We start from the raw sequence: 16,382 nt of genomic DNA, 5'->3' as shown, positions 1-16,382 counted from the left end.
AAAACTGGACTCGTGCCAAATTAGTATGGAGATAAGTTGTGCTGCAACCTTTACATTACCACAGATTAACACTTGGGTTGATTATCTGAATGTCAAAATTGTTCTATTAGAGCATTTTGTTCACAGGTGTATAGTTTATTAGTTGTTTGGTGTCACATATTAAGCTATGTATACAAATACCCCTCTGCCATATTTGTTTACATAATTGACTCTCCACTGTTATTGGTAATCCCACACAGAAACAGCATGGCTGTGTTTATGTAACTGGATACTACAGGTACTAATGCGGCAAGACTTAACATAGAATACAAATCAATAATCTCTGTTGTTAGCTTGCATGTATGAATATTCATTCTTGGCCACACCAGTTCTTAGTAAATTCTAATAAGTGATTTTTTCTACCACTACTAGCCAATTTTAGAAGGAATTGATTAGAGGCTGGATGTAGCACACGAGTCAATGACAATAATATTATTTGCATTGACATTCATTCTCAGGTATCAGTTGCATTATTACACAGTTGCAATGTGTACTTCCCAGATGAGTCCTTTTTGTACAGCTGAGCTAATTTTGTATGATTTTTTTGAATCAACTTACATTCTTATGGGACGACTGATGTATCTGATTATTATACATATAATTGTGACATCAAAATTGAGGGGAACATAATAATAAGTAGTGAAGTAGTTAATAAAATAGGACCTGCAAATTTGCATTTACACAACAGGTGCTGTGGCAATGTGCTTTAAAAATTTGTGTCACCATGTTTATTTGTGTGATGGTGATACTAAAGTGAAGTTTTCCAGTTCAGTCTTTTTCTTCTTTCTTTGTTTTGGATGAGCCTTATGCCATTTCCGAGCTCGGCTCTTTTCATTTCTAATGTCAACAACTAATCCAACTGTAAGGAATATGCTCAGAACCTGTTAGTGCAAACTATGTATATAAATTAAATACATACAAAGTCATCTTACCTCCAGCACAAAAATTCCTAGCAAAATTCCACCCAATATTGGCAACACATTTTCTATTAACTCCTCAAATTCACCATAACATCCATTAGTGTATATTAGCTGAGAACGTGAGCCTGTCTGTATGTATAGAAAATGACACACTAGTACCCTGACAGCAATATACATAATTTTTTTGAGGCATTTATAATCTGTGGTTAATTGTAGTTTATATGTTTGAGAATCACATAAATCTTCGGCAATAAAATCAGTACTAAACTTCAAGATGAAAATTTCATGGACAATAAAACTTCAATGTTCACAAATTTTATGTCCCTTAGCAATGTGTACATACAAACAGCAATGCATGAGTAAAATAAATGAAGCAAGTTATGAGCCCTTCATTTTGTACATATTCATACCACACCTGCGGTGAAGGTCAAAAGTGGTATGCTGTGGTAACTAAATGATATACCACGGTTTCTGGTTATGCTTACCATATATGGTGCAACTTCACGATCACACACTCTGTGAAATTCTTATCTAAACAGTAAACAAATAACAAGCGCCTAAAAATCAACCACCTGGGCTGTTGAAAGGATTGTCAACTCGTATTTTTGTCGATAAATCAGTAATCATGAGTATAGATGAAAGCAGCATCACTAAAGACTCTCGAACATCCAATCCATCAATGATTCTACTGATTTTGATCACTAACAGGTACTGTTTCACTATAAATTGCTATCTCTAGTCATTTCATCTACTGGGGTCTGAATATACCAGTTATACAACATGATTACTTGGGATAAGACTGAAATACGTATATGCATTCTCCAGCCCTCAAGCACTGTCATGCATGTAATTATTTCAGTCATATCTCTGATAAGCATGTTATAACTATAGAATACATGCTGAATACTAAGATAGCATGGCCTCACAAACAATAATAGCTGATCCATATAGCGGTATCTTACACAATACTAACATTTCCTATTCTTAGTGCACCATCACCACATTGTGTGTTTACTACAGTAGAGTTTTCCTCCTACAACAACACAGAGGTGAGGAGTGTTATAGACACTGATATGCTATATATATCAATACTGCATATGTGATACTTCCCTAAACTTACAGGTAGACAACAGGAGAATGGTACGCTACAAGCTTGTAGTGAAGGACTACTACAGTTGAAATATGGATTCAACTGCCAGTCATCTGGTCTATCAATACCACAACATTCTAGCAACTACAAAAGTCACAACTAGATCATAATAAACATCCAGTTCAGTACTTACATCTGACTGTATGCTGTCAATCAGATCCTGTAGATCAGGGTCATTCCTGTATTCCTTAATCAGCTCTTCCATTTGTTCACGTATAATATCTTCTGTCTGAAACATATTAAACTAAACTCATGCATAAGCGTAGCTTGTGTAACAAAGAACATCTGGGAAACATACACATAATAGCGTATATAGAATGCAGTGTTTTAAGTGGATCAGTACTGCTGACCCGGTTGACCCACTGACCTGAATGTCTATCCAGATGAGATCCAGATCAGACCCAGTGTAATTAAAATAGATCAAGAGCTAAATTTAAAAGTCCCAATTGCAAGCTCTGCTAGTTAGTCCTGCATTAATAGCAAAGATTATATAGGAATTTGAAGAATTATCTGCAAGAGGAAATAGAAAAGTAGGCGTGGCTCCATGTAAGTATACAGGTAGTTAAAGCAATCCACAATTCCTATAATTGAGCTGGCTTGACACCATACTAGTTGGCTACAAGCAACAAATCCAGCAATCCCAATAGTGGGCATGCATGCTACTGTCTGTGGGCATACATGCCCTCAAACATGCAGACAGCATAACGCATTAAAATTTTCTGAATGGTGGGCATGGCTCCACACAAGTTTATTGAGTATACTGCACAACTGCATTTCTACCAATACAAATACAATCAAGTTTGTGAACATATGGTCACATGTGAGTATCCAGGTCAGACCCAGATATTCAGTATAGCAGATAAGAACCACTCAACCCACAACCCAAATGACTCGGATAATCCAGATGACCCAACCTACTTACAATGCTGATAGAACAAATGGACTGAATATAATTTAACTGCTCAATTCTTGGTTTATTAGAAGCCCACATACCATTTTTATATGTATTTAGGCATGAGATTCTCTCATTCTCTCAGAAAAATGAAAACAAAGGAATTATACAAAGGAAATCAAATGACTCATGTTCAAAGATAAATCAAGCTACACAGAACTAGGCTCACTACTTATACATACCTCATCATTTTGGACATAAATAAACACAGCAACACCAATTTCAACCAACAGTATGATAAAAAGTAGGAGCACATACTACAGGAAATAAACACAATTATGTGTACAGTAGTTAAATTGTCATATCCACTTACTATCATCAACACATAGTATAGCTCCACTAGAGCCCCCACTGCACCCAGGAGACCAAGCAGAAACAGTACTGATCCAATTATTATACAGATAATAGCAGGACTAGCCAGTACTGAAGAACTAACATCACCATAATCTTCCTTCTGTAGCTCTGCTATGATACCAATGGCCAACAAGGCTCCACCGAGAATCTGAGAATGACATACATCAATGTTTGATAAGTGTGAAATGTAGTCTACAGATCTATGTGGTCTGGTGGTATCCACCCCTCTACATCAACAAATGAATGGACACTATACCTGACTGCTATGCATGATTATAATGATTTAATATGGAGCCTGTGTACCTGCTCAAATTAGCCACACAAATGATGAACCAACAAAGATTGAATAATAGCAGCAATATTAACAGTACTGCAGATAATATAATCCATATGGTTTTAAAAAAGTACTAGTATTTTAAAACTGAAGTAGGGATCTATGCAATAAAAAGTAGTAGAGCAAGAGATGAATGATGGTATTACAGCATAGCTCGGTGGGAAAGTCCCTACTTTGGCATTGAACACAATTATAGCTAATGTGCTAAAGTAGGGACTTTCTCACCGAGCTATGCTGTAATAGCATGCATCATTCATCTCTTGGTCACTTCTTTTTATTGCATAGATCCCTACTTCAATTTTAATTTTTAAAATACTAGTTTGTTTAGTATTTTGTTGTAGCCAGCTAGTGTAACTTGTGAATGTTCTATTAGAATGTCATACACGACTGTTGTATTAGAGTGACTGTTCTATTAAATATCTCAAGTCAACCAAGGGGTGTGTAGCTAGCTAGACCAATAAGGGGTGAGGTCATTTTGTTTAATGTTAAGTGAATAGCTAGATTGTTAAGAGGTGTGGTCTCTGCACTCTATCACTATTAGTCCACCTAGATCTTTATTTGATAGGTGTGGTCATGAACCTATTGCAAATGGGATCTCAATCGCGAAGTGGCAGATATCTAGCTAGTATACCTCTTATAGTAGCACCAGGACTGAAGCACTTCTGAAATCCAGCTCAGAAATAATTCTGTGGTATCTAAATATGCTGCTGAAAGAAAATGTTGATATGGAAAATTAATGCCTCAATATGGTTTCGTTGGATGAAGAAGAAGACAAGCAGCCTGATTGAAGATAAAAGAAATGACAAGGTGCAGAGGCCTACACTTGTCGGAATCCAAAAAGGCACATCCCACTGGTGAGTTTGTTATTGTGGTGTAAAATGGTGGCCGTGTGGTGCTTCGTTTGGCCTCTAGGCTTGCAACTGTGGTCGGACAGTGAGTGAGTGAGTGAGTGAGTGAGTGAGTGAGTGAGTGAGTGAGTGAGTGAGTGAGTGAGTGAGTGAGTGAGTGAGTGAGTGAGTGAGTGAGTGAGTGAGTGAGTGAGTGAGTGAGTGAGTGAGTGAGTGAGTGAGTGAGTGAGTGAGTGAGTGAGTGAGTGAGGCAGGCAGACCAAATTTCAAGTTTTGACCAGTAATTAAGTGCTTTCTTGTTTTTAATGCTGTATTTCATGTTAGACGGACTACTATTATTTTGTAAAGGTGATTTTCATGGCATAAGATGTCTCTAAGATGATTTTTAAAGGCAGTATTTTAGGCGGCATGTGTCATTTTTGGGGGATCCCTACTTAAACAGTTAAACAGTACTACCGTACTGTTTGATTAGTTGTTTTGAGTGAAAGTCAGGCATGTAATACGGTAAGTTACCCAGTAAGGTTTGCTACATCAATGTTATAATCTAGGTCTGCAAAAATCAATATTTTCAAATCAACTTATAAACTATTGTCATGTGTCAAATCAAGAAAACACTGGAGTGGCAGCAAATTTCGTCCATCTCTTCTAGCAAAAATAGCATGAAATATTGACTGCTGTATTTTGTAACCTTATTATTCTTTTGGGCCAAAACTTTCACCCAAGTTTTATGAAGTTGTCCTCTCCTACGTGGAGTATAGGTAGTTAAATACAATTGGTGACATCCATGTACTTGATTTTGGTGGTGATCAATCTGAAAGAAATGTTGCAGTAAATTCCTGCATTTTTGCTGTGTTCCAGATCTCCCAATTGATGACATGCACAATGTCACTACAAAACTCAGTTGAAGTTTGTCAGTGTCACACTCCAGTCAATGAAAATACCTCTAACATGCAACAAAGACAGTAGCTTCAAGCACATTATAGTACAATCAAGTAATATAAGTATGGAAATGAATACTGAAAGCAAGTGTAAATTTTCAATGAAGGCTTGTTTACAGACAGTAGCAATTTATTGTGCAGAACTAGTTCTCACATAATCAAGACTCACGGCATAATGGGGTGGACTTAGTACTACTCTGAGTACAGTAAGATGTTTAGCTGGTGGCTGTTGATGCAGAATTTCAATAACCATTAAGCATGAAAAATCGTCTCCTGACTGGATCTATTAGAATATTAACTGCACTATTAGAGTATCTTAACAGACATTATCAAAGCAGCACAGTTTTGTAGTATCTTCCAAACTACTGCTCTTCCTCTATTTCACTTGGCATAAATAATTATGATGTTGACAGAACTGTAGCTACTGCATGCTTTACCTGTAGTGATGGCCTTCCACCTTTTGTAAAAAATAATTATTGTGCATAAACAATGATATTATATCGAAAACATATGCCAAAAAATTGAGAAATACACAAGGAAGCCTTTTCTTGTAAAGCTAGCAGTTTAATACACATGTGAGACTGATTGAGATCACTGCCAATCTGCTTGGGGTGTTCTTGAACCAAGCCACCTGCTGCTGAAATTCCATGTCAACAACCTTATTTTATTGTAGTTTTAATAGAGCTGCTAAGTTTGCCCCATTATGCTGTGTATCATTAAAATATTAATGTTTGATTATGTGAGAGCCATGTAGTAGGAGATGATTGCTCAAAGCAAATACAAACGTCTACCAAATGCTTGCTTGCAGACAGTAAACTGATAGTGTGATTTAATGCATGATGACTCACCTTCAGACCACGTAAAGAAACTAAAGCTGTAGTCTTTGTTGGATCTCGGAAGAATTTTCATTAAATCAGGATGATGCTGTTCTCAGCCAGATGGTCAGCAAAGTTCAATTCACACCATACTCTGTACCCAGGTACACTCTGGTTAATGTTGCAGTATTTCTCCTGCAATTCTGATGTGCTTCAGATCATGAAATACTGTTTTCTTGCCGATCAGTGACATGCATACAAAGGCATAGCCAAAAATTTAGAAGGCGAGTCAAACATGATTGTTCTATTACAGTTGAAGGTACATAACTGCTCTCTGAGTATCTCTTGAAGGTACATAACTGCTCTCTGAGTATCTCAATCTTTTGCAGAACTAAATTCACTTTATCATACAGTACAGTAGTACTATATATTCAGTGTTGGGACAGTTACTTTTTATAACTCATTACATATTACTTACAACAGAACTATTTAGTTACAGTTACATATTACCCAAAAAATAAAGTAACTATAATAATATTACATATTATATTACTTTGTGTCCACAGCCTTAAGCTGTCACGTGTGAAACTACCACCTTATCACGTGACATGATGGGCAATGTACAAATCTTGGTTATAAGTAAGAAGCTGGTGAATAAACTTCATTCAGTAGACTTCATTACTTCGTTGTGGCTAGGCGTTACACAGTGAATTACTAATGAGATTAGTAACTTCATTATTATAGTAATAATATTACATAATATTAGACTTGTTACAGTAACTATATTGCTTAGGTAACGCGTTACATTAGTAAGTAATGTAACTTGAGTTATATTACCTGTTTTTATAGCGTATTTCGTTATATTACTTAGTTACCACAAAAGTAATAATATTACGTAACACGTTACTTATGTAACGCGTAACTCCCAACACTGTGTATATTAGCAGAGTATATAATAGAAATCAAGAGTGTCGAACGGTGTATTAGCCTGTGATTAATGATTGCATAAAGTAACATGGATATTTCAGTAATTGTTTGTTTACGCTAAATGGTAATTTGAAATGCGTATGTGGCAACGGGTCTTTGTTCACCAGTTTTCCATGTTATTCAACCATATATTCAACAGTTACTGTACAAAGAAAGTGTAGTAAGGACCCAAGATAATTCCAGCTCGCTAAAGCAACGGTTGCACAAACGAGCGTGTTGCCACGCCTTCAGGGATCTGCTTGGCAGTGTCAGAACTTTAACATTAGCCAATTCCCTTTAACGCTATCATGTTTTCGCTTGGTTTAGTGGCCGAATTGGGCTAAATTCAGCAACCCTTAATGGAATAAAAACGAACAATTACTGAAATATCCATGTTACTTTACGCAATCATTAATCACGGGATAATATACCCGTTCGATACTCTTGGTTTCTATTATATACTCTTGATATTAGGGATCATGGAGGTTGGGGTTTTCTGACCAAAAATATCATACCATTCTGGCACCTTGGCAGTATTGGTTAGGTATAACCAAGCCCAAAAGTCCCTTCAGTATGACCCCGAATGCTTCCAATAGATTATTACAAAATTAAAAAATAATTATTCAATGGAATTTTCTACTAACTAACTGCCAGCCTGCTCTGCTTGCCCTGCCTGCCTGCCTGATGCCTTCAGGCAAGCGTAACTTGATAATGGCTAAGGCTACGGGCTTGATATTTTCACTGTTCTATATACGTTGCTTCGTCCCAAGACGTGCCTTTTGGCATACCACAGTACATATGGCCACCGTAAAGTGTTAATAATAATAATACAATGTATGCATCATGGACTTTCCTTTGTCCTCCTTTGTGTCCCATTTCTTTATGCTGACAACCCATGGTGTCGATTCACAGTAGTGTGATACATGGTTTCTGTACATTTGTAAATGGGAATCATCCATATTTTCTGTGGTGACTGGATTGATTGCAGAGGCACTCACTGTTCTATGCTGTGTGACGAGCTGAAAGTGAAGCATAATGGCCATCACTTTTGAGTCACTAATAGATAATTGGGGTCCGTATTCTTCGCGGTGACTGGATTGATTGCAGAGATGCTTCTCCTACTGTTCTTCATTTGTAGCACTGTGTAATGGGCTGAACATAGCTGAAAGCAAAGCGTAATGGACAATTCACCTTCGAGTCAGTAATTAATAGCTGGGGCATGCATTCAGACAAAAACATTAACTCTGGCACCATCCTTTCTTTTGATGCGGCATGCACGGATTCACCAGTCATAATAATTAATGTTACCATAAAAGTAAACAAACAAGTATAAGGAATTTCAAGTTCGATTAGGGATCATCGAAAAACAAAAGTAGGAAAACAAGGATGTCGCATACACCTGCAGATATACTAGTGAACATTTATTCTCAATAAGTATCTAGCTATCCAAGTGCTACTGTCACATGTCACATTAATCCCCCTCCAGGTCTTGTGCCCTCACAAGTCAGGGCTGTACAAAGTCACTGTAGTGGCTAGGAGGTCCACAGTTGCGTCGAGACTGAGTACTAACAGGAATGTTGATATCATGTGATGAATCGTTACTAGAACTGGTATATCCTCCTACTGGTGCTGTCTCCATACTGCGAACTACATCAGAGTAGAGCCGTTGAGGATTCAAAGTTGATGATGTGTGGGGGGTGTGCATGTAGATTGTGAGGAAGAGGAGACTTGCTGAGGCATGTCATAGCATAGCTTGAGTCTGTTGTGGTGAACAATTAGGTCCTTTGCAGGAGGTCCGATTAATCTAACACGGTAATTGGTTACACTAGTTTTGTCCAGTACAGTGTAAGGCCCTCGCCACTGAGACACAAATTTCTTAGACCTCCCAGGCTTGACAGCTGGGACATGAAGCCACACTTGGTTGCCAACCATGTAAGGAAGATAAGGTTTAACTGCATCATATTGTTGCTTGTTACGTTCATGAGCCGATTGAGTGTAACTCCGAACTGTAGTGTAAGCTATATGAAGCGACTTGTGGAGGTCACCCACATATGCTGGAACATCTTTAGCCCGACAGTGTGGAAGGATGCCCACCATGGCATAAATGTGGAAATCCAGTGGATGCATGGAGAGCAGTGCGATAAGCAAACAGTAGTCTTGGGAGATGTAGATCCCAGTCAGATTGGTGATCATTGATAACAGTTACCAACATTGCTTCCAAAGTGCAATTGAATCTCTCAACCTGTCCATTTCCTTGAGGGTGGTAAGCACTAGTACGGGTTTATTCAATATTTAACGTTTACAAAAAGTGGCCACTAAGTTGCTAGTCAGGTTTGCCCCTTGATCACTATGCAAGTGAGAAGGCACTACATATCTGATCTACATATGACTTCGTTAATTAAAAGTGTCCCTAAAGTTTCTGAGTCTGTTGATTTGATAGGAAATGCTTCCACCCACTTTGAAAAAAGGTCTGTGTTGACAACAATATAATGATTTCCACTAGAAGATTGGGGCAAGGGGCCATAATGTCCCATGACAGCTTTTCAAATGGAAAGGTACTCTGAATGGTATCAAGTGGTGCCTGTTGAGCTTGGTGGGGTGGTTTCCATTGTTGACATTCTCTACATTCCTGGATCCATTTGGCAACATCTGCCTCATACCCTGGCCAATAATAGCATTATTTGACTTTTGCTACTGTCTTCTGCTCCCCCAGATGTCCTGAGTAGTTATGAAGCTAGTGTAAAACAATACTCTGAAAGCTGGTTGGGATGACTATCTGGGTGTGACTAGTAGTTGATGGCGACGATTGAAATGACCTACACAAAACTCCATATTGCAGGAATGCACGTTGTAAGCCAGGGGCAATGTTTGTGGGGATTGGGAATCCACTGGTTAAGGTCTTCTGACAGAGTAGCATCAGCTGCTTGTGCAGTTTTGATTGTGTCTAAGTTGGCAGCAAGCTGGTGTAACACGGGAAAGACTAGGTTGGGTACTCTAGACATAGTATCTGCATTGCCATGAATCTTGCCAGGACGGTGCTAAAATGTGAAGTGAAACTGTTGCAAGTATAACATCCATCTCGCCAGTCGGCCACCAATTCCTTGAGATCCTTCAATGAAGTGAGAAGGTTGTGGTCAGTCACCAGTGTGAACTGGAACCCATAGAGGTAAGGATAAAATTCCTTCACTGCACCCATCACGGCCAATGCCTCACATTCTATAGTGGAATAATTCCATTCTGTTTTTTTTAACTGATGGCTCCAGTAACAGATAACAGTCTTTCAGCCAGATCGAGGTTGACTGAGAACAGCACCAATGGATGTGGCAGAAGCATCAGAATGGAGTATAAAGGGGTGAGAGAAATCTGGGTAGCCAAGGAAGGTGGGGAAGTAAGCCTTAATTTGAGAGCATCAAAAGCCTGTTGACATGAAGCAGTTCACTGGAATTTCTTGTGACCCCTCAAAGCTCTATGCAATGGCTCTGCGACACTGGCATAATTATGGATGAATTTTTGATAATAGTTTGTGAGGTCCAGGAATTGTCAGAATGGTTTAGCCTCAGTGGGTGGGGGAAACTGGAGAACTGCAGCCACTTTCTGGGGATTAGGAGTGATACCTCTAGATGATACAATATGCCCTAGGTAGGACACTTCTGTGTGGACTAAGGAGCACTTAGACAATTTCAATTGGAGATATGCCACCCGTAGAGCAATCAAGACATTGCGAAGTTGATGTAAGTGCTCATCAAAAGAAGAACTGAACACAATAACATCATCCAAATAGATAAGGCATTGTTCATAGGTTAACCCTGCTAAGACACACTCCATTAGCCTCTAGGAAGTGGCAGGTGCATTAGTCAAACCAAATGGTATAACATTAAAGTGCCTATTCATTGTAGAAAAAGCAGTCTTCTCCTTATCAGATTCCTCTACAGCAACCTACCAATAACCAGAGGCTAAATCTAGGGTAGTGAAGTACCGACATCCAGCCAGAGAGTCCAGGGTAGCATCAATTCTAGGGAGTGGGCAAGCATCTCGGTGGGTTACCAAATTCAATTTCCTGTAGACTATGTAGAAACGCCATGAACCATCCTTCTTATGCACCATCACTACTGGGGACCAAGGGGCTAGCACTAGGTCTGATGATGTCATTCTCCAACATGTGTTGCACTTCAATTTGGACAATCTCTTTTAAAGACACAGGGAGCCGATACATGGGCTGATGAATTGGTGGGCCTGTTGTAGGTATAGTGTACCTAAAAGCTGTGGTACAACCTTTGGGACCTGTAACTGGGGCAAACACATCTGAGAGAATTCAGACAAAAGGGCAAGAATTGCAGAGTTTCTGACAGGTTAGGTCATCAAAGGATGTTTGTGCAACAGTCTCCATGTTTTCATCACAAACTAGCAATACATCGTCTTCTGGTGTCACCTTTCCCAAGCTTATCCATTTATAAACTGTAATTGAACATTGAGCCCAGGTAAAAAAACCTACACGGATCTTGCTAATCTTGCATCAAATTCTTGCACAAATCTTGCCAATTTTTGCACTTGCGCAAGCACAATTCTTGCAAGATTCTTGTCCAATCTTGCAAGATTTTTGAGTGCACGTAAAAAGGTCCTTTCGTTGCACCAATCTTGTAAGATTAAATGTGACCTTGCAAGATCTTACACGGGCTTGTTAAATCTTGCAAGTTTTTTTTTACCTGGGAGGACTTGAACTGTGACCCGGTTGTTGCAGCATGAACTCAAGGAGTGTGCTATATGTAATTGGTAAGGAAAAGTTTCCACTGGTTCAACAATCATGACTGAATCGGCTGCACTTGGCACATCAATTGTTCCCATAATAAGTTGCACTGACCTTGCAGGGATTTCCAATTCCTGTGAAGACCGGACAAGGTGGGCAGCACATGAGGTTTTACATGGCACAGGTTGTTGTTTGAGAGCAATAGGAATGGTCACTCTCGGTTCTCTTCCCAATAACAGTGTATTATGATCACAGTCTAGAATAGCAGCATGGTGCTTCATGAAGTCTACCCCCTAGCTAACAATCCACTGTAAGGTTGTGGACCACAATAAAATTATGAAATCACCAAGTGTTATAGTAACCATAGTCTGACCCACTACATCTAAAGGACTACCATTAGCACTACTGCACTACCAGATGTGTTTGCAAGCTGCATATCTCTCACTAAGTTATAGTGTACTACAGACACAGTTGCACCAGAATCAACCAAAAAATTGACTGGCATATTGCAAATGTAACCATAAACACAGTATGTATTATTAATATTAAAACTAGGTAGGGTGTTGAATGTCTGCTGAGGTCGATGGGAATCAATTATGGCCTTGGCCAGCCACCCATCGTTCGGACTGGCCTGTTCTCGTTTAAAGGACACAAACGACCTACATGCCCTGTTACTCCACATTGCCAACAAGTTCTGGGGTTGTCAGTGTTTGGTGGTTGCCGCCTTCCCGAGTATCGTTGCTGGTTCCTGGTAACCAACTTAGCTTCAAGTTCTGCCATCTTCTTGGTCATTGTTTCTACTAGAGTCTGAAACTTTTGAGAATCTCCATTGTAAGGCGAGGGATGCTGTTTATAAATGACATTGACCTCATTTGGCTCCTCCAGCACCGGCTCAAAGTTTAATGTATATTCAATGCTTGTGGCATCAATAATGGCTTGCTCCAAAGATGTTGGTTACCTCTTAACAGTTAGTGGCATATAGGCGGCGCATGGCCAGTTAAAAACCATTGTAAGAGGATAGATAGGTGATGCCGGTGCCTCATCAGGGTAGGATTCTTTGAACAGCTTCTTGATATCAGCAGCATAATCTCTTACAGCTTCACCTGGCGGTTCATAAACGCCTGTTCTGCAGTTAATGGGTCATGTGTGATTCCTACACTCTCCATCAACGCCTTCTTTATATTTCCCAAATTACCACGAGCCGTTTCACTTAATGTTACATAAGAATCAACTAGCTTACCACAAAGAAAGGTTGATAGAATTAATTTCTGCTTAGCCTCATCCCATTCCTTGGCGGCTGCGACCAATTCAAATCTGGTCCAGGAACACTGGAAATCAGTGACTGTGATTTCTGGTAGCGGCAAATCCAAATTCTGAGCCATGGCGGCGTAACGATGTAAGTAGATCTACAGGGTATCAAGAACCAAAGAACAATAATTCTAATTAACGAGCAAACTACCCTGTGCTGGTACCGTTAAAGAAATCACCATGGTACCACAGCTTAATCTCTTGTCTTCAAATAGAATTTCAAGTTGAATCCCACTTCTGAATCCAGTGTAACGTAGCGTACGACACTCAAACAGACACACACAGCAACTTTCATACTGCGGTTTTCCAACTTCTTGCAATGCAAAGCATCATGTGCTAATATTGTGTCAGTATGCGCAGTGCTTTAAATGTATGTAGCTACACCTGTAATGTTCTGTGGATGCTGAGTTGTATGCGTAAGTATGCCTGTGAGTCAGTAGTCTTCACTGAAAATCCACTGTTGAACAACTGCACACGCACATGCTTGCACAGCACATAACGCTTTACATTGCAAGAACTTGGAAAACCGCAGTACATGTATATGCAAGAAAACGTGCACAAATGCACATGTGTATATGGTAAAACTATACGTGCAATTATAATTATCAATAAATGTCTAGCTATCCAAGTGCGACTATTACATGTCACAATATTGTCCTTGATCACATTTCAGTGCATTTTTATCAATGACTTTACAGTCCGGCTTCACCAGGGGTCTTCCCTGTGAATTCAAAACATACTGACATTGCAAAGGGGTATTGTTTGTTGCAAGGGGGTGTCACATAGGTACACACTGTAGGGAGATCTGTGACCGCGGTCAAAGTCTTGGCCGGCTGAAATTTCACTTTGACCTGTGACCAAGAGCCCTTTTCATCCTTTGACTGGTGACCTAGCAACAATATTTCAGTACTTTTCGTTTGTGCATGGGTAGGAAATTTTCACCCTTGACCGTTGACTTGACACGAATTTGGTGGGCTTGACCTTTGACTTAGACTTTGACCGCGGTCGCAGATCTACCTACAGTGAGTGCCTGTATGTCACCCCCTTGTTGTTGGGAGTAGGGTGTGGTAAAACTATCAGGCAGGTTATTCTCTTTTGCGTAGGGCGTAACTATACTAGAGATACTATGCAATGATACACAGTAGCTGCAGTCACAGTTAGCTGGTCGTAGTCATATTTGCATGCTACAGAAATTGCTTGTATATATACGGCACTCACCCAGATTAAGATATTCACAACGAAGAGGAAGAACTTGGCTAGTAAATTACAGCAACCTGCCATGTTTATTGTTTACAATAGGGTCATTAGCCATTAGTGATTTGATCACATCATTCCAAATTAGAAATTCTAGTCCCACCCATGCCCACTGATGGATATGTGGGCGGACCTGTGGGCGCCAACCTCGTCATAGAAAGGTTTCAGTTATGAGGTATCGGAATCGGGCGAGTACTGCAGTGACCAGTTATCACGTGCGCCACACGAAATTACAAGCCTATTTTACAGGCACAGTTTAGCTTATAATTCATCTGTGAAAACGCAATCCGAGGAAAAAAACGATATACTCTAATAGAACAGTCAATAACTTAATGATTATAAAGCATCGGATTAGCAGTTTGTCGTGACTGTTTTATTAGACTATTTATAGTAGTCATTTCTGTGAAAATCATCTTCTCAAGCCAAATCGATAGAGCATAGAAAACTGCTGAACTTCAAGTGAATATTGGTTAGTCACTTCATCATGCACTCGCCATAAATGAATTATACTTAAAACATAAACTTGTAAAAATTACAGAAATAAATAAATGATATAATATATGAATGTGCTTGTGAATGTATGCATTACAAATAGCTAGCTAAATGTGTGCAGTGATGAAGTAGCTAAGATACTTGCAGATACTTCCAAAGTGAGTAATCAGTACAGCTTCATTGATGACTCCCTCCGGACTCTATGATGCAGAAAGCTACTGCATGTCCTTGTTTCTTAATGTCAGTTTGCACATACACTGACATAGGCGGCGAAGGAGGGGAGGGGAGGGGAGGGGAAGCCAGCCCCCCCCCCCCTCGGTCTTAGCCCTCCCTCGATCGGAATGATATCTCGCCGAAATTATCCTTCCTGAAGTGGGGATGAAAACCGTGAAAAAATCGATATACCCTAATAGAATGCTCAATTTATTTCTAGTGAAAACAAAATAAACACATCAGGAGAATATCATCAAAATAAACACATCATCAATATTTCCCACTGTAGGCAAATAAAATTTTTTTTGCCTACAGTGGGAATCGAACCACTGACCTCTTACTTGAGAGAGTTGTGCATACGCTACTGTATATGCTGCTGATTGCTCCATTAGAGGAATCAGAGTAAGACAAATAATGGTACTTATAATATTGTCCTACCCCAGCCCCCCTATAGACTATAGTTGCCTTCAACAGCATTAGGATTGAGCCTTAGCTAGCCACCACTTTCACTGTAAATAAATTTTCTGTTTCCCATCCTATACCTGCATGCGGGTGGTCCATCCATTTCATTATGAGATTAGCAGCTTTTAAAGCCTGCATGTTGACTACTTTTAGTTTTGGCTTCATCAAGTTTGAAATTTTATTTGTTTGATTTCAGCCAAAAAGTGGTGATTGAGGCTCTTGTCTCATGCATGGTGTATTACCACTGTACCAAGTGTTTCCAGGTGTATAAGGCTACTTATAAAATATAAATGCTGTATGTTCATCAACTCTAGTCAACATTGCCAAAAGTGTTTTTATGAACTGTAAATAAATACTTTTGAGTAAAAAGTTGGTGATATGCTGCATTCTGGTGAACTTTGAGACATGTAAAACCTAAAATGGCTACAGCTTCTCCCCCCCTCCCACCACAGATTCTATACTCTGGTCAGCCCCCCCTCCCATCAACTACTTCCTCCGCCACTGCATACACATGAACACACATGCACACATACACTAAATCATATCACAACACAACACAGGAGTAGGCATGAGGCTATTATGCTCCAAAAATT

General features: G+C 39.4%; 1 protein-coding gene across 2 annotated transcripts; it reads right to left on the bottom strand.

Moving 5' to 3' along the window:
* Window positions 1-620: 620 nt before the first annotated feature.
* LOC136248851 (tetraspanin-33-like) lies at window positions 621-14,731 on the bottom strand. 2 transcript variants are annotated; one of them, XM_066040674.1, is made up of 8 exons: window positions 14,587-14,731; window positions 3,375-3,563; window positions 3,244-3,318; window positions 2,243-2,338; window positions 2,080-2,193; window positions 1,933-1,992; window positions 972-1,088; window positions 621-920 (listed from the first exon to the last, which is right to left on the bottom strand). In XM_066040674.1, exons 1-8 carry the CDS (start codon window positions 14,647-14,649, stop codon window positions 768-770), a joined length of 867 nt encoding a protein of 288 aa, XP_065896746.1. In that variant the 5' UTR covers window positions 14,650-14,731; the 3' UTR covers window positions 621-767. The 2 variants fall into 2 exon arrangements, with proteins under 2 accessions (XP_065896746.1, XP_065896747.1); XM_066040675.1 differs by lacking the exon at window positions 1,933-1,992.
* Window positions 14,732-16,382: the final 1,651 nt, after the last annotated feature.

Source organism: Dysidea avara, chromosome 3, assembly GCF_963678975.1.
Source record: "Dysidea avara chromosome 3, odDysAvar1.4, whole genome shotgun sequence".
Taxonomy (NCBI): Eukaryota; Metazoa; Porifera; class Demospongiae; order Dictyoceratida; family Dysideidae; genus Dysidea; species Dysidea avara.
Note: the sequence above shows the minus strand (reverse complement) of the source record. Positions and strands in the feature narration are given on the sequence as shown.

What these genes read in the sequence shown, in the direction of transcription:
- LOC136248851 (XM_066040674.1), bottom strand. Translation starts at nt 14,649, where the DNA reads ATGGCAGGTTGCTGTAATTTACTAGCCAAGTTCTTCCTCTTCGTTGTG. An exon ending in CATTCTCCTGTTGTCTACCT is followed by an intron (nt 1,993 to 2,079) that starts GTAAGTTTAGGG and finishes GTGTTGTTGTAG; the next exon opens with GAGGAAAACTCTACTGTAGT. An exon ending in GTGCACTAAGAATAGGAAAT is followed by an intron (nt 1,089 to 1,932) that starts GTTAGTATTGTG and finishes CTATACATACAG; the next exon opens with ACAGGCTCACGTTCTCAGCT.